Source organism: Caretta caretta, chromosome 3 (assembly GCF_965140235.1).
Source record: "Caretta caretta isolate rCarCar2 chromosome 3, rCarCar1.hap1, whole genome shotgun sequence".
Classification (NCBI taxonomy): Eukaryota; Metazoa; Chordata; order Testudines; family Cheloniidae; genus Caretta; species Caretta caretta.
In genome coordinates this window covers 146,587,618-146,611,255 of record NC_134208.1, presented here as the reverse complement: position 1 = coordinate 146,611,255, position 23,638 = coordinate 146,587,618, and the positions used below count along the sequence as shown (strand labels likewise).

Genomic DNA, 23,638 nt, shown 5'->3' with positions numbered 1-23,638 from the left:
TTAAAGACTGAGGCAAAGTATTTGTTTAGATATTGGGCCATGCCTAGATTATCCTTGACCTCCACTCCATCCTCAGTTTTTAGTGGTCCCACTTCTTCTTTCTTTGTTTTCTTCCTATTTATATGACTATAGAACCTTTTACTATTGGTTTTAATTCCCTTTGCAAGGTCCAACTCTACTTGACTTTTAGCCTGTCTCACTTTATCCCTACATATTCTGACCTCAATAAGGTAGCTTTCCTTACTGATCCCTCCCTTCTTCCACTCCCTATATGCTTTCTGCTTTTTCTTAATTACCTCTCTAAGATGCTTGCTCATCCAGCTTGGTCTACAACTCCTGCCTATGAATTTTTTCCCCTTTCTTGGGATGCAGGCTTCCGATAGCTTCTGCAGCTTTAATTTAAAATAATCCCAGGCCTCCTCTACCTTTAAACCCATAAATTCTTCAGTCCGATCCACTTCCCTAACTAATTTCCTTAATTTTTGAAAGTCAGCCCTTTTGAAATCAAAAATCCTAGTTGCAGATTTATTTTTGTTAATCCTTCCATTCAGTTTGAACTGAATTAGCTCATGATCACTTGAGCCAAGATTATCCCCTACAACCATTTCCTCTATGAGGTCCTCATTACTCACCAAGACCAAATCTAAAATGGCATCCCCTCTAGTCGGTTCAGCAACTACTTGCTGAAGGAATCCATCAGCTATCGCATCTAGGAAAATCTGAGCCCTATTATTATTACTAGCACTCGTCCTCCAGTCTATATCTGGGAAGTTAAAGTCTCCCATGATCACACAGTTTCCATTAGTATTTACTTTATTAAAAACATTAAAAAGGGCTCTATCCATATCCAAATTAGATCCCGGCGGTCTATAGCACACCCCAAGCACTATCCCAGGGGAGGCTCTAATAGTTTTCTTCCCCAATTTAATTGTTGCCCAGACAGACTCAGTCATATCCATTTCATCGCTTCTTATTTCTTTACATTCTATCTCATCATTGATATACAGTGCTACTCCACCGCCTTTACCTTTATTTCGGTCTTTCCTAAACAGCACATACCCTTCAATACCTGTAGCCCAGTCATGACTACTATTCCACCAGGTCTCTGTTATACCTATAATATCTGGTTTCACTTCCAGATAAACATGGGGAAATAGTTTTACTTTGTGTAATGACACGTCCACTCCCAGTCTTTATTCAAGCCTAATTTAATGTTGTCCAGTTGCAAATTAATTCCAATTCAGCAGTCTCTCCAACGAGAGACTGCTGGTCACCCGATTACAGACCTAAAAGTCGCAATATTACAACAAAAAAACTTCAAAAACAGACTCCAACGAGCGACTGCTGAATTGGAATTAATTTGAAAACTGGACACCATTACATTAGTCTTAAGTAAAGACTGGGAGTAGACGTGTCATTACACAAAGTAAAAGTATTTCCCCATGTTTATTTTTCCCCCCTACTGTTCCTCACACGTTCTTGTCAACTGCTGGAAATGGCCCATCTTGATTATCACTACAAAAGGTTATTTTTCTCTCCTGCTGGTAATAGCTCACATTAATGAGAGTGATGATAACATCCATTGTTTCATGTTCTCTGTGTGTGTGTGTGTGTGTGTGTATATATATATATATCTTCCCACTGTATTTTCCACTGCATGCATCCGATGAAGTCAGTTTTAGCCCACGAAAGCTTATGCTCAAATAAATTTGTTAGTTTCTAAGGTGCCACAAGTACTCCTGTTCTTTTAACCATGTGTGTAACTTTATGCTAGGGCTGGGTTGTAAAGGGTGTATATATATATTTTTTTTTTTTTAAATGAGAAATTTAAAAAAAAAATCTTAAAAAAAATTTTTTCCTTGGGAAAAAAACAGGTTGCTTTTGTCAAACTGAATTTTTTTTCAACGTTCAAAAAGCAAGAAAATGTTAGAATTTAGGTGTTTTGCTTGATTTTCACTATCTTTTCTCTCCCTTTATCCTCCAAAAGGGTAAGAATAAGGGAGGGGAGAAAAAAGAGAAGATAAGAGAGAACCCCCCGCAAAAAAACACTTGTTCAAAAATTAAACAAGTTTTTATTTGAAACAAATTGTTTCACTTTTTGTTTAAAAAAATGATTTTTAAAATCAATATTGCTGCCAACATTTTTTGCCCTTTTTTTTAATTTTAATTAAAAAGACATTTTTCATCAGTAAACCTTTTTTACCGGCTCTACTTTATGCACATGAGTAGTCTTATTGAAGTGTATGGTATTACTCAGGTGCATAAACTTACACATGTGTTTCAGTCTTTTCAGGATTGGGGCCTTGCGCAAAGTCACACAGTAAGTCTGTGGCAGAGACAGAAATTGAACCTGGAGCTACATCCCAGTCCAGTGCCTAACTATAAAACTATCCTCCTGTCCTGTAAAATATATATTGCATTTACCCGCATGGGACTGAAGCACTCTGCAGCTAGTAACCTACACACCCTGCTTTGTACTCTTGATGTCTGGGATGCTTTTTGGCTGAATTTGCTGACAGGTCAAATTACACTGAGGGGAGGGGAAAAGGGAAATGGCTAGTCTGATACGTGCTATACTAAATCTCTGGGGTACCTTATTTTGCAGCCCTCATTTTGGCAAAACTTCCTTTTGAAGTCAGTGAGAGTTTTGCTCAAGTAAGGACCATAGGAATTGGTCAACAGGCATGTGTCTGATGACCAAAACAGAGGTTTCTGTCTTTGCCTTCAGCATTATTTTTTAAAATTAGACCTCTGATGCTACCTTTATCCTTTTTGCTGTAATGCTTGTCCTCTTGATTTAGTTGGGGATTGGTCCTGCTTTGAGCAGGCGATTGGACTAGATGACCTCCTGAGGTCCCTTCCATCCTTGATATTCTGTGATTCTCTTTCCCCTGCCTTCCTAATGCTGGTCACCTTCCTCTGTTATGTCTTGTCTTCAGTGACAGGCTTTTTGGGGCAGGGAGCATAGCTAAAATTTTCAAACCTGAAAACTGTGCCTGAAATTAAGCTCTTAAATCCATATATGAACCCTAACTAGATGTGATCTGATTTTTCAAAGGTACAAAGCACCTGCCACTGTTACTGACTTAATTTAGAGTGAGGGTTGCTCAGCATCTTTGAAAATTAGGCCACTTCTGTTTATGTACCTAAATACGTATTTAGGAGCATAATTTTAGGCATCTGGGTTTAAAAATGTTGGTCATTGTGACTTAGCACTGATTATTTAAAAGTGACTTAAAAAGGTGTTTTTGAATTTTTCTAATGGCATTCATGGTGTGTGTGTAACATAAGTCCTCCACATTAGATTTTATATTTTCTGTGAGATAGTAACCATAAAGCCCATGGACATATTAATCACAGACTGTAATCTGAGTCTGAGATTTTTTTTCTTTCCTGCCTACCTCCCTTCCCTGTTTTGCATTCTCTGAAACACTGTAGCAATGTTAAAAGTAAAGATTGTGTGTGTGGTGGGGGGAATGCTATTTGCATCCCCTTGTCTCACAAGTAGCAATGATGCCCGCAGGGGCAGAGTTAAAGTCCTCTCCTGTAGATTTTTCCACGGGGTTTGGGATGCAGAACTACTGGTTTTTTTTAATTAACAGTGAGAACCAGGGATTTGACAAAAATGAGGCAGAAGCAGGTCTTCATGGACCTTGAGGCTCATAAGGTGAAAAAGTCGTCAAACTCAAAGCTTTACAGAACACTTTTAAAAACACCTTACAGCCAAATTGAAAGCTTTCAGATACTTCCTTTGACAAATGCTGTCTTCTGAAGACTCGCTCTCTCCCTATCACTACATTTTGTGATTATTTTGTTTTCATACTTTGTGTGGTTCAATTGCAGAGCTTCAAAATGTAGTCAATGAAAATATCATACTAAAAAAATTATTTGGTGTCGTTTTTAGGAGTGGCACAAAATAAGAGAATGTGTACTTCCAGAGGAGTTCAGCAAGAAATTTCCGGCAGAGGTACAGTATAACACATTATTTCATCTATTTCCTCATTATTCATGTTCAGAATTTTATTTCCTCTAATATATACTGTACCTTGTTTGTTTTTTTACAGAAACACATAATTGAGCAATTGCTCTCAAAAGACGTTGCAAAGAGACCTTCGGCATCTGGTGTACTGGAGCTTTTGAAGTTTGTTGCTAAAAAGAATCCAGATACAAAGAACGTACATACGTGTTAGGCACCCTGTTTAAAGGAACAACATAAGCTCTGTTTTGGTCTAGAATTTGATTTCCCCCCCCCTCCCTTAAAATTGCTGAAATGTGACAAACATATTTGGAATCTTAGGTTCAATCCTATTGTCCTGCACAAAACCTGGCTTTACATGGGGATCTCTGCGGGGATTGGGGGAATGAAAGCCTCTTGTGATCCAGAGCATCAGTATAAATTTTTGCTTTATACTCCATAGTCTGGAGCCTTGTGCCCCTGCCCTTTCTCACCTCTGGGCAGGTGGTGGGTGTCGTGTTTTACAGGTGGATCAGCAGTCATGGACCCATAGTTATGTTCATCCTTGGCTGACGAGGGAACCACTGTGCAGTATTACCCCATGGTACTTCATGGGGTGGAGAGGTCCGTCTACAGTCTGCCCCTGCTGTACAACAGAACGTCAGCAGGTCCAGTGCTTATTTCCATAAGTATGAAGGAGGCAGGATTTGACCTTTTATACTTAAGTTTGCTGCTGCCTGCTGTTTTAAATCTTTTGCTCTCTCCCAGCAGTAACCATTTATTTTTATGTCACCTAGAAATATTGTGGCTTTTTTGCAGTAGGAAATTTTAGGAAAAATTGCAACTTCTGGCTGTATGGGTGGGAGTGCTAGGGCTAGGTTCACAAGAGGGACTTGGGTGCCTAGTGTAGCAGTTAGGCACCTAAGTCCAACATTTAGGCACCTCTTGTACTCACAAAATCACTGCTCTGCTGCCATCTAACCTTGTAGGCCCCTAAAGTCCCAAGGTGACTAAGTTTCTACTGGTGAAGTCCCAGAGGCTCCCAACTTTTCGTGGCTGGACATGGTCACTCAGAATGTGGGAAACCTGGGGTCAGATCTCTACTCTGCTGGGTCCTTCCACCTCCCAGGAGAGTATCCAAACCACTGGTTTCAATCTCTTGTTGAAGCCGCTCCACTTTGTAGTAGCTAATGAAATATTCATAGGGCCAGAGAAAGAATTTGAGTGACTCTAGTGGTTAGATCAGTCACCTGGGAGGTAGGAAACTCAAGTTCAAGTCCCTTCTCCACATCAGGCAGTGTAGAGATTTGACCCCAGATCTCCTACATCCTGTGTGAGGGCTCTAACTGCTGTGCTATGGGGTGATCTTCCTTTGTGGTTTTTCATGAAAAATAATTGACCTGGCTTAGGTGCCTAAGTCCAGGAGAAAGGTGTGAATCCCAAGTGGAGATAGGTGTCTCCCTCTAGTTGGGACTTAAGCATTCAACTCCCTTAAGCCCCTGGGAGGCCACAAACAGCTTTCAGGGGGTCCACCAAGCAGGGCCAGTGTTAGACTCGCTGGGGCCCCAGGGCAGAAAGCTGAAGCCCCACATATGGGGCTGAAGCCTGGGGCCGAAGCCTGGGACCCAGAGCCGATAACATGGGGCTGAAGCTGAAGCCTGAGCAATGTAGCTCTGCAGGGACCTTTGTGGTATGGGGCTCCAGGCAACTGCCCTGCTTGCTATCCCCTAATGCCAGCTCTGGCTTTTATATGCGGAAAACAAGTTACTGTGGTACAAGTGGGCCGTGGAGTTTTTATAGCATGTTGTGGGGGCATCAGAAAGAAAAAGGTTGAGAATCCCTGGCATAGGCCATATCCCTCTCCACAGCATTTCCACCTAAGCTAGGTAGGCTCAGTGGGCTGGCTTTTGTGAATCCCATTCTAACTCTCCCCATGCATTGTACATTGTGCCTAACTCAGGACTGTGAATTCCACTAAAAGGCAGGGCACCTACAAGTCCCCTTTGTGACTATATAGCCTCTTGTGTAGAGAAGGTTCATCTGTCTTTATTGCTGTCTGACAGTGTGGGAAAATAGCTGAAGTTTTCTCTAGACAAGGTCTGTGTTGTGTGCTCTTCAGTGGCCGATTGGTATCTACATATAATTAGCAATAGCTAATATGCTTGTTGCTGGCACATAGACCAAAATATCTGTTAAAGCACTTTTGAAGTTGATTTTTATTACATTAGTATAATGAATTTCACTTCACTTAAAGACACCAGACAAGTTAGTGTTTGCCAAATGGAAAATGATTAAATTTGGTAAAAAAGCATAGAAATGTTATACATATTTGAAGATTGCAAGCTTTTTGGGCTTTTTGTCTTTATACCTGAATGTTAAATTATTAGCAAATTGCTGGTGCTGTATAAATAATGCTAATACGATGAGGGTGTTTCAAACAATGAAGAATTTAAAAATATTTAGGCTCTTAAAGAATGTGTCCCTTTGAGAATTAAAGCTCAGTTTAATGATTCACTTTATAGAAACCAGGTGTCACAATGAGTCAACACAGCAGTTTTCAAACTTTTTGAGCTGAGCCTCCCTTTGAGTTACAATTTTTGGTTATGCCCCCCAAACCCAGACAAAAGGAGGCGAGTCGGGGTAGAGGTGGTACTTCCTCCTCAAGCCCCGCCACTTGCCTTCTCCCCCTCTCCCAAATGTTCCTCTACACCTCCACAGTTTGAAAACTGAATTAACACGTAAGATCTGGTTTTTGTCTTTTGAAGATTGGGATTTGTCTCTGAAATGTAAATCCACATCCTGCCCAAGTCAGCTGTGTCAATTGCTTGGGCTCCACAATGTTCCCTCAGTAGCAGCCTCATAGTAATTATGTGGTCTCCAATCTCTGTCTACTTCCCAGGAGAAGAGTCTGTGACACCACCTCACTCTCCAACTATATATACCACATGGAGACAGGGACGCTGGAACAGTTTGTATAGTGGGGTTCTTGAGAGCTATTGAACCAAACTGTAAACTCTGTATATGATGGAAACCACTTCAAGCCAGGGCGTGCTGCAGCACTCCCAAGTTCCAGCACCTATGCATGGAGATGAGTTGTGGTGAGGCAGGTGCCACAGACAAAGTGGTTGTGGAGGGAAGGGAGAGTGCTATCAGTAAGAGGCCAAGGGACCTTCAGATTAAGGAAACAATCTCCAATAAGTTGTGGAGAGGGAGAGTGACCCCAGTAAATACCATCCCCTCCCTGCACTCCCAATCTTTTTCTCTCTTCCCCCAGGATACCAACCCTGTCCTATAAGATCAAGGAGTTCAGCTGAGTCTTTAACATTGGGTTGCATAGTTCAAGCACTTTAGATTTTTGGCGGGCATGTTTTAATAGTAAAGCCCTGGCTGTGCTTATAAAGAGCAGATGGAGGTAGGAATCAGGTTGTTACAGGCATTTTTAACGCTTTCATCATAGCAGCATGTCAGTGCCAAAGGGTAACATAATCATTCCTTAAAAGCTGTTTGTAGAAATTAAGGCCCCAGTCTTGCAGTGAGCAGAGATCTGCCTGCTGATATCCTTGTGCCTTTGTAGGAATCCATTGGTCCACCTACAGACCTCATTGCAAAAACAGGGCCCAAATTTACAATGTTAGGTTTGTAGATAAAGTACTATTTTGATTCTTAGAAACAGTGGATAAATTCACAATTTTTGTTCTTATACTGATCAAGTATTAGAATGAATAGTATGCCTGAAAAAAAAACCCAGCCACTGCAGGATAGCAGATGTGTTCTTAAGTCTGTGCTCTCTGAAGTAGGGAAATTTTGGTGCTGGCCTGCTATCCAGTGTTCAATTTTATATAAATTCTAAACTTGTGGTGCATTCTTCTGTAACAAATGAGAATACATGTAAGCTTTGCTCGGTCGTTTTGAGGTGTCTGTAAGTGTTTGCTGCTTCCCCATTAAAACAAATGTTTGAAATCTTCCTTTTTGGACAAATTCCTCTTTCCTAATGACTCAAGATGCCAGTGAGAGTATATCCTAGCCCAGAGAAAAGCCACCTAATTGGATTTCCTTTCCTCTCAGGGAAAGTTCTGTAATAGTCATCTGTGACAGGGTATACCAGACCTTCTGAGGCCATCTGCTGAAGGTCTTGTGGCCCTGCCACACCCCGTCCCAGAAAAGGGCAGTGGAAAGGATCCTCCGAGCTGCCTAGAGTGGCTGTGTGTGACACAGCCAATCAGGACCCAGCAGGTCTGATAAGATGGACCTGCAGGGCAAGAGTAAATTCATTCCCTTGCTGGAGCTGGAGGAGCGTGGATGGTGTGTAACTGGCTGAGGGAGCTGCAGGATCTGGGACAGGGCAGTGCTGCCACAAGCCGGGGAGAGTGAGAAGGGTGAAGATGGCAATCGGGCCAAGGGGAAGCGGACCAGGGAATTAGAGCAGTGGCCCGACTTAGATGAGGGACACAGTGGATGGCTGCTCTCAATAGGGTCCCTGGGCTGGGACCCAGAGTAGTGGGTTGGCCTGGGTCCCTCCCCCCCCATTAGCCACTGGGCGAAGTGGCCTGGATGTTGAAGCACCCCAGAGCGGGAACTGAACTGCAGTAGCCTAGCTGGAGAGCTGTGGTCAGAAAGGCCCTATGAGGGTGAAGAGTCTTCAGGGAGAAAGCCCCCATACCAGGGTTGGGGGACTACTGGATTGATTGTGAGCCGAGCCCAGGGAGGGCTAAAGAGATATTCCTACCAAGGGATACTGGGATAGACCCCTCTTGGACTGTTTTTTCTGGAGGGGGTTTGTTTGCCTACACATTCAGACACGTGAGACTTGGCCGGAGGGCTGAGTCACCGCAGACCTACCACAAACAGAGAGAGTGCATGCACATGCACTCAGCCAAGGGGGTGCTTGTGAGACGTGAATGTGCCCTGTTACAACATCTTACTGGCATGGAATAACTAAGAGGTCCTCTGCCACTTGCCCATTAAACTTCAAGATTTACAACAGTAAAGTCTCTGTTCACCACAACTGATGGGTAGGTGGTTGTCTCAGTCCAACTCTGATATGTCTAACACAAACTGCTGCCTGCCTTACAGTAAAAGCTAATTCTTCTAGTTCAGCTCCTTTTTCTGTCATCATTATGGATTTACTTCCACTAGCAGTTGCTGCTCATGGACAATGCTGCCACTGTTCAGTAGGTATTGATTGAATGGAACCAAGTTGGACAAAAAGATAGTTACAAAAAGCTGTTTAATTATGAACAAAACACTTTAAAAATACCCACTAAATTGATGAAATTTAGAGTTTCTATACAAACATCCACATTTACATTAAGCAATAGTGATTGATACAAGGTCAGACCATTTTCAACCATCAGCATTCACGTCTGGCCGATTATGTTGACAAAAAATAAACTTAAGATTCAAATCAGACATCCTCATGGAGGACGCATATTAAATGACTTGTCTAACACTGTATACTATAAAGACTTAACCAATATTCACTGTCAACTGATTATCTTCTATTCCATGTTTTATGTTATGTGGGAAACGAAGGGCAGTGTTTATTTCCCCAACGAAGCCTTTAAAATGTTGGTTACAAAGTCAAGTACTGTCCATTTCAAATCTCCATCCGTTCACAATCTCTCACACACACAAATTTAGCAGTCTGAACCTAGGTACCTCCAACTGGAGGCGTACAGAAATAATAAACCATAACAATTTGGTGCAGTTAGCTGCCTGTCCTCTGAGGTGCAAGACTGGAATTGCAGAGATAGTACCAACTAGTTTTTAGTTTGGTAGAAACCTGCAAAACTCCTGCCTCAACCTAAATTATTTTGCATTAAGTACATATGTAAATTTGTAATTCCTATTAAATAGTGAGTTCAATGACTAGCTTCACTTTAAAAAAAATCCAAAATCTACAAATGCTTCTGTGCTTTCAAAAGTGTGTGCTCTGAACCTTTCAATATGTCTTTCCACCTGCGTACTTGTGTGAATTCTTGATGTCCCATGGAGATATTTTAAAATACTGCTGTGAATCAACAATATTTTTCCAGCGTTCCTTTTATTATAAAGATTTTAGTCATGATCTGCTGAACTATCTCCAGGGCAGTTTGAAGATAAATCTGCAGCCTCTACAGTATAAAGGAAAATAAGATTAATATTTCAGGTATGTGAAGAAAAGATCTATAATCTTCCAAATCTTATTTAAAATAAGAGAGGGGTGGGGAGTCAGAAGAAAAGTGATGTGCTAATCTAACACTGGAGAAACAATACAAACAGATTAAGTTAATTCCAAATGGGGTTGTAGGTTGAAGTTCTTATAAACTTATAAAATAGAAAAGTGATGCTCCGGTGGGATTGATGAGGGATGTCTCAGAGGAGAATGTTACCAATTTGGCCACAAAATATTGATTCAGAGCCCATTATTGACCATTCACTAGTCCTGGAACCCAAGAGAAGAGAAATGACTGAATTCAACCAATATATACAAAAGTTACTTCCAAGGATATCATTAGTGGCACTGGCCTCCATGGGAGTTTTGCTGGGGTAAAGAATGAATAAATAAGAATTGCAGGATACGGCTCCAAATACATAACCAAAGGAAAATTATATCCAAGATGGATTTAACTCTTACCCTCATAGGCTGTTCCACACCAGATACAATAAAGATGCTCTTCTCTTAAATAGGCAGTCAGGATTTGTAACTTCTCTATTACCTGTATATATACATACAGAGAAATATATTTTATAGCTTTGAGAAGGAATTACAATCACAGTCCTGGATGAGCCCCTGGGGTACACTGTCTTCCCTGCTAATCAATAGTTCTGTGGCTCAAAAGGGCTCGCTAAGAAAAGATCACACGATACTGCAATCAAAAACATGGAAACCTTAGTACACTGTAACTGATACTACAGCCCAAGTCTCCAAATTGTGGCTTGTGGTGCACCGATGATCTATGGAGAACTAGCTGGTTAAAGGATGTTGGCTTGTTCTTTATTTTCACCTACTAAACAACTAAAAATATCCTACTTCAATTGAATGATGTTCCTGATAGGATTCTTTTTATCACCCACCTCCGCCACAGACTGAACTCATTAGAATAACACCACTGGTGGGTTCTTGGGCATAAAGGACATAATTTTCAAAACTGACTGTTTTGAGGGCCCTGATTTTTAGAGGCAATTACTCAGCATCTTCTGAAAACTAGACCCAACAAGTGTAAAATTGGGCACCTAAAAATAAGACACCCAAAATCACTACTCTTTTGAAAATTTTGGCCCAAAGGTGAGGTAGTGCTATTTAATTTTGCTCTTTTACTCCAAATCAGTACAATCATGCTTTATACTCCACCTAATATTATTGCAAAATCACTTTGCAAGGCAGAAAGAGAGACCACTTAGAACTTTAATACACACATACATGTTTTACAAATAAAGACCGCTTCATACTAACTTCTGTTTCAGTACTCACACTTAAGTCTGAACCTTTGTATTCATCCTTTTCTTCCTCCTCTTGATCTTTTTCTTCTTGCTCAGGTTCTGTCCAGTACCAAATCTCCTTGGGAACGTTAATATCCTTAAAAATAAAAAAAAATTACAAGCAAAGTTCTCTCTGTCGCTATAGGTTTCTCCAGCAGATGCCTGATGAATGCAGTTTATAATGGGACAAGTATCACTTTATAAACTTTGTTATAAAGTATGATCTTGAGACACTGAAGCTTCAAGAATAGAACTGATCGAATTTAGATCACATTGGACCACAGCAAGGGTTATCTGTGGGTTTATTGCTTTTTAAAAACAAATTTAAAGTTTTTATTAAAATAAACTTTTGTGCCAGATATGCTAGTAAAGTTCAAGACTGCACAGCAAACTATTCTTGTTTCTTTTGTCACTGGTTCTCTTTATTGCCCATGTCCACTTTCAGAAGGCTCTTTTTATGACTTTACAGTTCAAAATCCTGAGTCTGCACATGCCCATCATTGTGAAGCTCCTCCCTCACCTAGGATGGCAGGTGAGCAGCCTCCTCTGAGCCAGACTGAGAAGCCTGACACAAGCTACCACGAGACATAAAAATAGTAAATGGTTAGTAAGGTGGAAGAGGCCTTCTAGCTGATATCTGAAGTATCCTTAAAAAGCTTACACACCAAAATGAATTCACATGGAACATATTTCTTGTCTCTAAGCCCAAGGATGTAACTTCTGTCGCATATAAGCTCTATTGGACCATGGGACACAGGCTCTCGCAGTGCAGCATTCCCCCAGGCTGGCTACTAGCAAGCTGGCAATAGGCACACACCAACGCCTAAGCCCTCTGAGGATACGCTTGGTGTCTCCAGCATCTGTTCCACTGGACATTCACATAATTCCCAGATCCTCTGCTCCCAAAGGAACAGTCCACCCCTGCTTGCCAGTTATACTTTAGATCACAGCACTGCTTAAGATACAACACTTAGATTTGTTTACAGAGAAAATATAAGTTTATTTAACAAAGATTCAAATCATAGCATGCAGAAATATTGGAAACAAAGGGTTACATACAAAATAAAATCATAACACAGGTACCAGAGCCTAAACTTAATTAACAAGACACGCCCTTCTTTAATTAAGTTTAGCTCACCCCAAAGTCTTCCCAGTGTTTTTCAGCAAAGCCTGGCTGTCATCCTTTTTTCATAAGGCAAACACATGGTCAACTTACTTCCTAGATGAAGGATAATTGGGTTACCTCTGCACCCCCAGATATAGTTCCACCAATCCACTGTCTTTACTTGTAAAAAGGGTAATCCCCCATACCTTGTTTTTTGCCTGTCTAGAATCTCCCCCTGGAGACTTTGCAATCACTTGATTAGTATTTTTTTCAGACTGTAGATAGGCATTCATTGTGAAGCATACATCACTCAATCTGCATATAGCCAGTCAGCCAGAAAAGTTTCTTGTTTGAAAGAAACTTGTTTAACACCTTTTGGTGACCAGCTCCAAGTCAGAAACTGTAAGAACATCATTTTCAGTGTGTGTGTATATATATACACACACATACACACCGTAAGAACATCATTTTCTGTGTGTGTGTATATACACACACACACACACACGAAACTCCTTACATATTATCCATCAATAAATTTCATAATGATCATGATGACCAGTGTGACACAAGCTTTCAGTAGAGATCTTACATTACATCCTTTGGTGAACTAGGATGTAGATACTAGACCCATGGGATCCCTGTAACCCTTATGCACCCTGTGCCCTCTGCCAGTTGGCACCAGGAGGTCCCCGGGTAACACAGGGCATCGCCACTTCAGTCCAGTAACACCCCATATTATACAAAACTGTTAAGAAGTGAAATAATATTGTTGTACATGAAGACTGACGAATTTGTAGCCAGCTCTAAACTATAAACCATCCTTCCACACCAAAGCAGCGTATTAGCCTTACCTTTTGTGTGTCTAATTGCTGACAGGCCCGCTGGCTTTTTCTAAGGTCCCCTTCTATCTTACGTTCTTCTTGTTTGCTTTTGAATCTCATTCTGTCAATAAAAAAGTTGCTAGCTACAATCAACAGGCAGATAACAAATTCACATATTATAGGCAAGAACTTATTGTAACATAAAGAGTTGAGATTTTGGACACACCATAGTTCCCCACAACATTTGTAACTCTGCTCCTTTGTACAGGCATACAGTTCTCTGATAGGATCAGAGAAGGCCATCCTAAACAGGACCATGCTGAAGCTTAAGAATTGTAAATTTATAATTGTAAAGTTATATGTACGTATGTGTCTTCCTTGAGGAGGCTACATTTAAATAGTTTTTAAAACAGATTTCTGGTTTAAATTGCACCCTCTAATAAATGGCAACATATACATTATTTTGTCTGTCCCCGAGCATTGCTAATGTTCATAGTAATTAAGGGGCACAGCAGAGGGAATTTATGTATTTTTGTTTTCTTGTGTCAAACCATTTTTTCTTTTAAAATAATTGGCAATTACTCTCCTCAGGGCCCACTCATCACACAAATGTTATTCAGAATTGATAAGACATTTTGATGATAGTCAAACCTGAGGCAGCTAGTACCACTTTAAGATAAGTGTGAAACCGGGATCCTTTATTACATTACCTGAAAATGTTTACAATAACATGAAAATAAATCATTTTACCTAAACTGATCTGCAGCCTCTTCATCTGCTTGTTTTTTCATATGAATCTTTTTTCTGTAGTTTTCTAGCCTTTCTTCTGCTTTCCGCTTTTGTAATTCTTCATGACCAAGCCCACCTCTGCCTGTTTAAGTTCAAAACACTGTTGTGAGCAGCTGAGAGACTGTGAACTCCAACTAATTATAAGAGGTAAATATTACACACCTGTTTTAATGTTCAGAGGAATAGGCTCAACAATGCCTTCTCCTGTAGGAAAAAAGGGCAGACAGCTTATGAAGTCAGGTCTCTCCCCAAATCATAAACACAGTCGATCCAAGTATACATAAGATTTTGCCACTGAACAATTGGTTTTTATGTTTTTTTTTTTTTTTTTTAACAGATGGATAAATCAAGCATCACGGTGCACTGACAATGGACTGGCGGATCAGGCATTCCTTATTTTCTCTGTTGAATTGTAGTGTTGCTATGTGCTTCATTCAGGCTGCTGCCCTACGCACCAAAGAAGGATGGCTTAATTTGATAGGCATAACATATTAGTAATTAATAATAATCATTAATAATACACTGCACTCTTCTGTAGCATCTTTCATATGAGAATCTTCACACACTTTACAAACATTCACTAACTAAGCATCAGTATGCCCTCACTATTCACTCATAGAATGCAACATTTATTCATCCCCTAGTGATTTACTCTGGATAGATCCCAGATGATATTTTTGCTTCACTAGGGCTCTGTGTAGAAGGACTTCGTGTCTATGTGCACAGATCCCTTTCCAGAATCAAGCTGTAAATTTGTGCAGATTGGAAATAGGTTCTTTAATATTAAAAGTTACTTGCTTGGAAGGAACACCAAAATCAAAAGGCTATGTCCTGCTCCAGCTAGTAAGATTCTTGTAAACTATCATCCACATCTGAAATACCATTTAGTTAGTAGCAGTACTGTTTCTTTCTCCTCCAATTCCCCCATATCCCTCACCCTTTTTATTTCAGAGATTTTAAGGGCTTGCTCTCACCTTCTGTGCTTTCTTCTGCTGTGCCAAGGTGGCAGTTAAGAACTACGCTAACAGACAGGAGTTCTTACAGAGGTATTCATTTAATTCATCGAGAGATAGGTGGAATGGTATTAGTAACAGGTACCCTTTTAAACCCACATTTTGAAAAATGGGCATACATCTAAATTCTTAGAAGTTAACAAACTTACCACTCTTGCCAAGGGCCTGCCCACTTTTGTACCCCATCTTTTGGAGCAAAGCAAAGCCTCTGTTTTCATTTCCTAAAGCACTTTTCAACACAGTGTCACGTCTCTCTCTTTCCTCTTCTTTTAGGCTCTTTTGTCTATTTTTCTGGTTAGCTTCTCTCTGCTTTTCTTCTTTTTGAATAGCTTCTTTCACATGCCTCACCATTGGCAATCCTGGCCTGACATCCTGTCTAAGGGAAAAAATAAGTATTAATACTGTCTTTTTTTTTTATTAAGAGGCAATAAATGTTTAATGGCAGCATAATCCATTACAATGAAATGGCGAGGACATAGAGCAGCTTTGGATAAGCAACCTCTAGTGCAGGGGTAATCAATTATTTTTTGTCAAGGTCCAAATTTCGTCATCAAATTTATTTTTGTCAAGGTCCAAACTCCAGAGAAAATATATAGCTACCACTTGAGAATGGGGAGTGACTTTAAGACTGGGGAGGCCTAAATTGAAAATCTTAAGCTCTGATTTCTCCATATCTTTGAATCACTGCACTTCCATTCTAATACCAAATTTTTCAATTGCTTTGTAATGGACTCAAAAATTATCTTTTGGGCCAAAACTTCTAATTCATACTGTTTGTGGTAGAAATTTGAATACAATTCATTGTGCTGTTTGAACTATAAATGTGTGAAACCCTTAAGAAAATAGGTCAATATTACCGTAATTTTTTTCACTCTGAAAACTCAGAAATAACTTTGTTCTAAAATGGTGGCTGCTCGTAATCCATGGAAAACATAACTTTGATTTTTATGATGTATGACTAAAATGTCAAATATAACGTGCATTAAACTTCCTTAAAAAAGAAATTAAATTATTTCCTCTATAACAATGTCCCTACAGCTGAAGGTCAGACATTTAATGGAGAACCTGAAACCTACTCAATTAAACTAAAAAAAGGTTAAAAGTAGTTTCAGCTACACTACTTGTTGCTTAATCCCTCCTACTAATTCTTGTAGCTTTACCACATCTTGCAAACACACATGCTTCACTCGAGTAAACCTTTAAATGACTTTTAAGAATGACAATAATTGTATTACCTATTCTGTAATATAATTGCAAATAGAGACTATGTGTAAACTTTTAACACACAGTCAAAATGATGTTTCCATCTGGATGCTCTCCCATCCCTACAGAACTTATCTTTTCCCATTCTCTTCTCTGCAATGGAACTGACATATCAAAGGGGATCCCATACAGCTCAATGCAAGTGTTTGGTTGCGTCTTACAGAAATGCTCTTGCCTGTACAATAACTAACCAGTTTAAAAGATTAGCTCTTAAGGAAAGAATCCTTTGAAAGAGTTATTTATCCTGCCTGCTAGACTACTATACAGCTCAGATGAATTCTTTCTTGTTTAGGATCTCAGGATACTCTGTTGATGCTGAGAAATGGCAGTTACCAGAAGAGTTTCATTGGCAGCTAATCTTGCCTCATTTCCATTTCCACCTGGACATATGTCTCTACAACAGAACTGGTGAAGACTTGTAAGGAATACAGTGCTCCTCAACTTTCCACCTTAGCCACATACAAATAATTTATATTTTGGAGGACAGGCATAGTAAATGCAAAAAAAAAAAAAAAGTACAGAGGGGGAGAGGCCCAATTTTTGTGAAGTAATTAGTGATCTGAGGTGCCTTGAATTTTTGGTGCCCAACCTGAGACACCTTAAAGGGTCCTCCTGATTTTCAGAAGGTACTGAGCAAAGGTACAGTCTCTGAAAACCAGGCCCTTTAAGATGGCATCCAATATTTAAATGGCAGCATCCAATATCAATAGCCACTTTTGAAAAATTAGGCCTAAATTTTCAATTTGGCCAAAATACTGCTTGCTCTACTCATTTGAATCATCCCATTGAAATCTCCCAGTGACTTGGGTGAGAATGAAAAGAGGATTTGGCCCTTAATGAGATACCTGGAAATTGACAGAATGGTTGATTCAGAGATGACAGGCTCTTCATAAACACTAGGGAAAAACTCAGTGAGTAAATCCCCAAAATGATCAGTATTGTTACTGGATGTAGATGTGTATGATCTACTTAGGCAAGCTACTTACTGCACATTAATAAAAGAATCAGACATATAGTCGTCGTCTTCTTCTTCCATGTTTAATATGTGTACCCTGTTCAGATCCTCTTACCTATAATGAATGAAGATATTTTATTGCACATTTTACCTTTTTAAAATGAATGGAATTGAAATAAGAAGACTGTTTTCGGGCTGAGATAAACTCACGGGTTCAGGTTTGCTATATTCAGTACTGGACAAGTGCCAAAAAACACTACTAGACTGAGGGACTGACAGCAGTTTTATTATTTGATATTTTGGGAATTACCAGGGGTAGAAATGAATGTTTCAGTTATCATCCTTGATCTCGTCTCTTGCTCAGTATAGTTCTATGGCAGCCTCACCTTGGGGACTATTGTTACTTTAGCAGGGTTACACCTCAGCTAGGAAAAAAAAAGACTACTATGTCAGTTGCTCTGATAATGCACTTGTCTAGATTTAACTTGACCCTCTTTTTCCTCGATATCCACACTTGGAATTTTTGGCATAATTTTCTTCTGTGGTTGCCCAAATTGTCTACAATTCAAAAAGCTTTTCTCCTCTTTAATTTTAAATACTTCTTGGGCTAAATAAATACCACAGGACAAATGGGTGAATCTGTATCTTTTATGAGGTTTTAAACATCACCAGAGCATTACAATTTCTTTGTCCACATTTTTTCTGCCAGGATTGGCATCCAGGGCACTGAAAAACTAGGCATCAGACAATTCACTATTTAATCAAGTTTAGGCTCCCGTTAATGTTCTCACTTTGTTCGGATTTTGTGAATTTAGGCAAAACTATCTTGAACTTTCTGCACCATCACCATGGAGATGACCCATTTAGTAGATCATCTAACCTGGCAGTTACGCCCACATTTTTTAATCTCAACATTTCTTTAAACCATTCAAGCTCACAAGACAAATGGATGTTTTTTTTATTGAAGCATATGATATAAAATAAAAAGGAATATCCATCCATCTTAATCTTGAATTCCCTAGAAAATTTCCCTAATAAATTAAATATATTTTTGTATTCTTACAGGGTCTTGATCCTGCAAATACTTAGGCAGGTGCTTAACTTACTACCCTGAGCAGTCCCACTGAAATCAAAATTTACAAAAAGTGTCACTTAAGTAAAATTAAATACAATTTAATTAAATTAGAAGTTGGTGCAATAAAAGATACTAGCTTGCCTATCTCGTCTAAGTAAAATTACAGACACATTTTTTGAAGGAGGGGGGAGGAGAAGGGCTAAAGCATGAGGTCAACATTTTCCATTTTTACCACAAACACAAGACATTTTTGCAGAATTCCAGCTATGAAGATCTGGAAGTTATAACCCGCAGAGTCCGAAAATCAGGCAAAAAATAAAGCCAGTCTGATGTTCAGTGACTGCTGCTTTGCTTCATATCTTAAGAGTTTACAAGCCCCAATTACTACCTGCACAACCAGCCTCCACCCCCAAAACCTCCCAGTATCTCCAGCCACTCCACCCCAAAACCTCCTAGCATTCCCACTCACCCCCCCTCAACACCTCCAGCCACCCCACCCCAAAACCTCCCAGCATCCCCCCGCCACCCCTCAGCACCCCCAGCCACCCCACCCCAAAACCTCCTAGCATTCTCACTCCCCCCCTCAGCACCCCCCAGCCACCCCACCCCAAAACCTCCCAGCATCCCCCCGCCACCCCTCAGCACCCCCAGCCACCCCACCCCAAAACCTCCTAGCATTCCCACTCCCCCCCTCAGCACCCCCAGCCACCCCACCCCAAAACCTCCCAGCATCCCCCCGCCACCCCTCAGCACCCCCAGCCACCCCACCCCAAAACCTCCTAGCATTCTCACTCCCCCCCTCAGCACCCCCCAGCCACCCCACCCCAAAACCTCCCAGCATCCCCCCGCCACCCCTCAGCACCCCCAGCCACCCCACCCCAAAACCTCCTAGCATTCCCACTCCCCCCCTCAGCACCCCCAGCCACCCCACCCCAAAACCTCCCAGCATCCCCCCGCCACCCCTCAGCACCCCCAGCCACCCCACCCCAAAACCTCCTAGCATTCCCACTCCCCCCCTCAGCACCCCCAGCCACCCCACCCCAAAACCTCCTAGCATTCCCACTCACCCCCCCTCAACACCTCCAGCCACCCCACCCCAAAACCTCCCAGCATCCCCCCGCCACCCCTCAGCACCCCCAGCCACCCCACCCCAAAACCTCCTAGCATTCTCACTCCCCCCCTCAGCACCCCCCAGCCACCCCACCCCAAAACCTCCCAGCATCCCCCCGCCACCCCTCAGCACCCCCAGCCACCCCACCCCAAAACCTCCTAGCATTCCCACTCCCCCCCTCAGCACCCCCAGCCACCCCACCCCAAAACCTCCCAGCATCCCCCCGCCACCCCTCAGCACCCCCAGCCACCCCACCCCAAAACCTCCTAGCATTCCCACTCCCCCCCTCAGCACCCCCAGCCACCCCACCCCAAAACCTCCTAGCATTCCCACTCACCCCCCCTCAGCACCCCCAGCCACCCCACCCCAAAACCTCCCAGCACCCCCAGCCACCCCTCAGCACCCCCAGCCCAAAACCTCCCAGCCCGCCCCCCGAGCGGCCTCTCACCCCCCGCTCTCTCTCTGGGGCTCGGTCCTGCGCACTCTCTGCTCCGGCGCTTCCTGGGTGCCGGGCTGCGCCTGCGCCCGACCCGGCTCTTCCTGCCGCCGGGGGGAGTCTCGGTGCGCTGCTGAGAGGGGCCCGTCGGGCTCTGCTGGGGCCGCCGCTGGCGGGTGAGTGCGGGCCCGGGGGGCTCGGCGGCACCCGGGGAGCTGCTCGGAGGGGAAGCGGCCCGGGGGCAGGAAGACGCTGCCGGGAAGGGGGTCGCCGGCGGAGCCGCCCACCCCCGGCGGCCAGAAATCCTGCCCCGAGCCCCGGAGAGCCTGAGGCGGGCCTGGCCGGTGCCAGGTGCGGGGCGCGGTTGCGAGCCTGGCCCTGCGTGCGGGGTTCGCCGAGAGCCCGGCCTGGTGGCAGGGCTCCAGCAGCGGCTGGCGATGAAACTCACCAGACCTGGCAACACCGGAGCTGGCGGTTCCCAATGGGTGGAGTGGCCCTGCCGAGGTGGCATATGGGGCTGGGGTGATGGACCTGGAGGGTAGCATGGCTCCGCAGCAGTGTTTTGTGGCCTGTGTGTGTTGTATCCTAGGATCTGTGGTTTCCAGGGCTTGTACCTCCATATTCAGGATGAAGGCTGCTGCATCATACCACTCCATAAGCAACAATTGGTGTGTTGAGTGAACTGACCACCTGTATTAATAAGGGCAGGGGATATATGTTTATATATTGAATGGTATGGAGCACCACGTTGGGACTAAATAATAATAAATAAGATTTATTCCTGGGTGTTTCCATGGCCCCTATCTCTGTAGTATCTGAGGGTCCAAATGTTAATGAATTTATCCTCATATCACCCCTGTAAAGAAGTATAATGCTTATTTTACAGATGGGGAACCCAAAGCATAAGTAGTGTGAGTGACTTGTTCAAGGGTCACTCAACAAGTTAGTGGCAGAGCTGGGAATAGAATTTGGATGTCCTTTCCCCCTCTCTCCTGTTCTAAAACTACCAGACAACGATCCCTCTTTCAACTATATACTGCTCTCAAATAATGCATATCCATTCAGAATGCTGCTGCAAAGATCATTTTCTTAGCCTGTTGCTTTGACCATGTCACCCCTCTCTCTGCATTCTCCCGCTAGTTCCCCCTTCTCTGTCACATCCAACATAAACTGCTTGTCTTCCTTTTCAAGGCTAGTTGCAGTCAATCCCCACCCTACCTATCATCTCTCATTTGCTGTCGAGCTGCCGATGCTTGTTTCTGATCAACCACGTGCCGGCCTCCATTGCCTGCTTAATTGTTTGAAAACATAACACATCCATTGTTCCTCCTTTGCTGCCTCTCATGTTTGGGAGGAGCACCCTATGAACATTCACAAAGCCACTTCATTATCCACCTGCATATCCTTCCTCAAGAGTCTTCTCTGTTATGATGCCTACAAAAAAGCTTGACAAAAAGTAATTGTCAAACGGGAATCATAGGTCTGATGCTATTCATTATTTTTATCAATGATTGAGAAGTAAGTATAAAGTCGGTTAGGATAAAATTAGCAGATGATACAAAGATTGGCAGAAGAGTAAATAATGAGGAGGACAGGTCAGTCATATAGTGTGATCCGAATTGTTTGATAAACTGGGCCCAGTCAAACAGAATACATTTTAATACAGCTAAATGAAAAGTCATATACCTATAAAATGAGGACAAGGAGTCCGGTGGCACCTTAAAGACTAACAGATTTATTTGAGCATAAGCTTTCGTGGGTAAATACCCCACTTCGTCAGATGCATGGAGTGAAAATTACAGATGCAGACATAAATATGCTGACATGTGAAGAGAAGGGAGTTACCTCACAAGTGGAGAATTAGTGTTGACAGGGCCAATTCGATTAGGGTGGATGTAGTCCACTCCCAATAATAGATGAGGAGGTGTCAATTCCAGGAGAGGCAAAGCTGCTTTTGTAATGAGCCAGCCACTCCCAGTCCCTATTCAAGCCCAAATTAATGGTGTTAAATTTGCAAATGAATGTTAGTTCTGCTGTTTCTCTTTGAAGTCTGTTTCTGAAGTTTTTTTGTTCAAGTATAGCTACTTTCAAATCTGTTACAGAATGTCCAGGAAGATTGAAGTGTTCTCCTACTGTCTTTTGTATGTTACCATTCCTGATGTCGGATTTGTGTCCATTTATTCTTTTACGTAGGGAATGTCCGGTTTGGCCAATGTACATGGCAGAGGGGCATTGCGGGCACATGATGGCATTTATAACATTAGTAGACGTGCAGATGAATGAGCCTCTGATGGTGTGGCTGATGTGGTTGGGTCCTTTGATGGTGTCGCTAGAGTAGATATGGGGACAGAGTAGGCAACGAGGTTTGCTACAGGGATTGGTTCCTGGTGTTTCTATGTTTCTATGGTGTTTCTATGGTGTGGTGTGTATTTGCTTCAGGTTGGGCGGCTGTCTGTAAGCGAGGGCTGGCTTCCCAAGGTCTGGGCGAGTGAGGCATCGTTTTCCAGGATAGGTTGTAGATTGCTGATAATGTGCTGGAGAAGTTTTAGCTGGGGGCTGTACGTGATGGCCAGTGGTATTCTGTTATTTTCCTGGTTGGGCCTGTTCTGCAGTAGGTGATTTCTGGGTACCTATTTCGCTCTGTCAATCTGTTTCCTCACTTCCCCAGGTGGGTATTGTAGTTTTAAGAATGCTTGTTAAAGATCTTGTACGTGTTTGTCTCTGTCTGAGGGGTTGGAGCAAATTTGGTTGTATCTTGGGGCTTTGCTGTAGACAATGGATTGTGTGATGTGTGCTGGATGGAAGCTGGAGGCATGTAGGTAAGTATAGTGGTCAGTAGGTTTCTGGTATAGGGTGGTGTTTATGTGACCATCAATTATTTGCACTGTATGTGCCAGCAATGCCCCTCTGCCATGCCCATTTCTTGCATTTAATTTCCCTGCTTTTTATCTTTAAGGAGAAAAATAAAAAGGGAGAAGGAAATAGGAGAAATAGAAAAGTAGGAAAAAGAAAAAAGTGTAGGATCTGCAGAGTACTTCTCTCTGGGTTTATAAATTATCTGGTATGTGGATGAAGTTACACTTGGTGAAATGCATGTTTCATACAACTATACTGCTCTAGTTCTATGAAACACAATTTATGGACTATGTACTTCGTGCAGGAGACCCCTTCAACTGGAAAGGGTAAAAGCTTCCTGGATCTCCTCACAAATCAAAGAGAAGATTCCCAGACTTCTTCACAAGGCCCCATGGAGTATTCTTCTCCATGGTATCCAGTATCTTGGAGAGGTTAAAGGGATAATCAAGATCATGGATGGGAAGGGAAGGGAAGTAGAGTCTCCTGACTGGTAACATTCTTTTTTTCTCTTTACGACTTTTTTACAAGGACCTCAACATTATTCTTTACCAGGCAGAAAAACCTCTGAAATCCTGAAGCTGCCTGTACTTTGTTTTTGACATTTAAGGACCCTATACATCAAATACACACAGAATCATAGAATATTAGGGTTGGAAGAGACCTCAGGAGGTCATCTAGTCCAATCCCCTGCTCAAAGCAGGACCAACACCAACTAAATCATCCCAGCCAAGACTTTGTCAAGCCGGGCCTTAAATACCTCTAAGGATGGAGATTCCACCACCTCCCTAGGTAACCCAT

At 42.3% G+C, this 23,638-nt stretch overlaps 3 protein-coding genes across 6 annotated transcripts in view; 2 read left to right on the top strand and 1 right to left on the bottom strand.

The window, feature by feature from the left end:
- Window positions 1-7,919, top strand: part of EIF2AK2 (eukaryotic translation initiation factor 2 alpha kinase 2) — a 47,677-nt gene extending 39,758 nt beyond the window's left edge. Inside the window, 2 exon segments of the mRNA XM_048843690.2 lie at window positions 3,905-3,967; window positions 4,065-7,919. Coding sequence (XP_048699647.2) covers window positions 3,905-3,967; window positions 4,065-4,190 — 189 coding nt within the window. The 3' untranslated portion in view covers window positions 4,191-7,919.
- Window positions 7,920-9,165: 1,246 nt separating this feature from the next.
- GPATCH11 (G-patch domain containing 11) lies at window positions 9,166-20,133 on the bottom strand. Of its 2 annotated transcripts, none has more exons than XM_075126995.1 (9): window positions 19,997-20,133; window positions 17,394-17,477; window positions 15,294-15,520; window positions 14,294-14,335; window positions 14,093-14,213; window positions 13,373-13,463; window positions 11,409-11,513; window positions 10,572-10,653; window positions 9,166-10,068 (listed from the first exon to the last, which is right to left on the bottom strand). In XM_075126995.1, exons 2-9 carry the CDS (start codon window positions 17,441-17,443, stop codon window positions 10,013-10,015), a joined length of 774 nt encoding a protein of 257 aa, XP_074983096.1. In that variant the 5' UTR covers window positions 17,444-17,477; window positions 19,997-20,133; the 3' UTR covers window positions 9,166-10,012. The 2 variants fall into 2 exon arrangements, with proteins under 2 accessions (XP_074983096.1, XP_048699652.1); XM_048843695.2 differs by lacking the exon at window positions 19,997-20,133 and adding an exon at window positions 18,670-18,835.
- Window positions 20,056-23,638, top strand: part of HEATR5B (HEAT repeat containing 5B) — a 100,634-nt gene continuing 97,051 nt past the window's right edge. The window contains exon 1 of one of the 3 annotated variants that reach the window (XM_075126994.1): window positions 20,056-20,160. The gene's annotated coding sequence lies outside the window, so the exon portion shown is untranslated. Of the gene's footprint in view, window positions 20,161-20,196; window positions 20,653-20,724; window positions 23,331-23,638 lie in introns of those variants that run through there. The other 2 variants (XM_048843678.2, XM_048843679.2) reach the window with 2 other exon arrangements.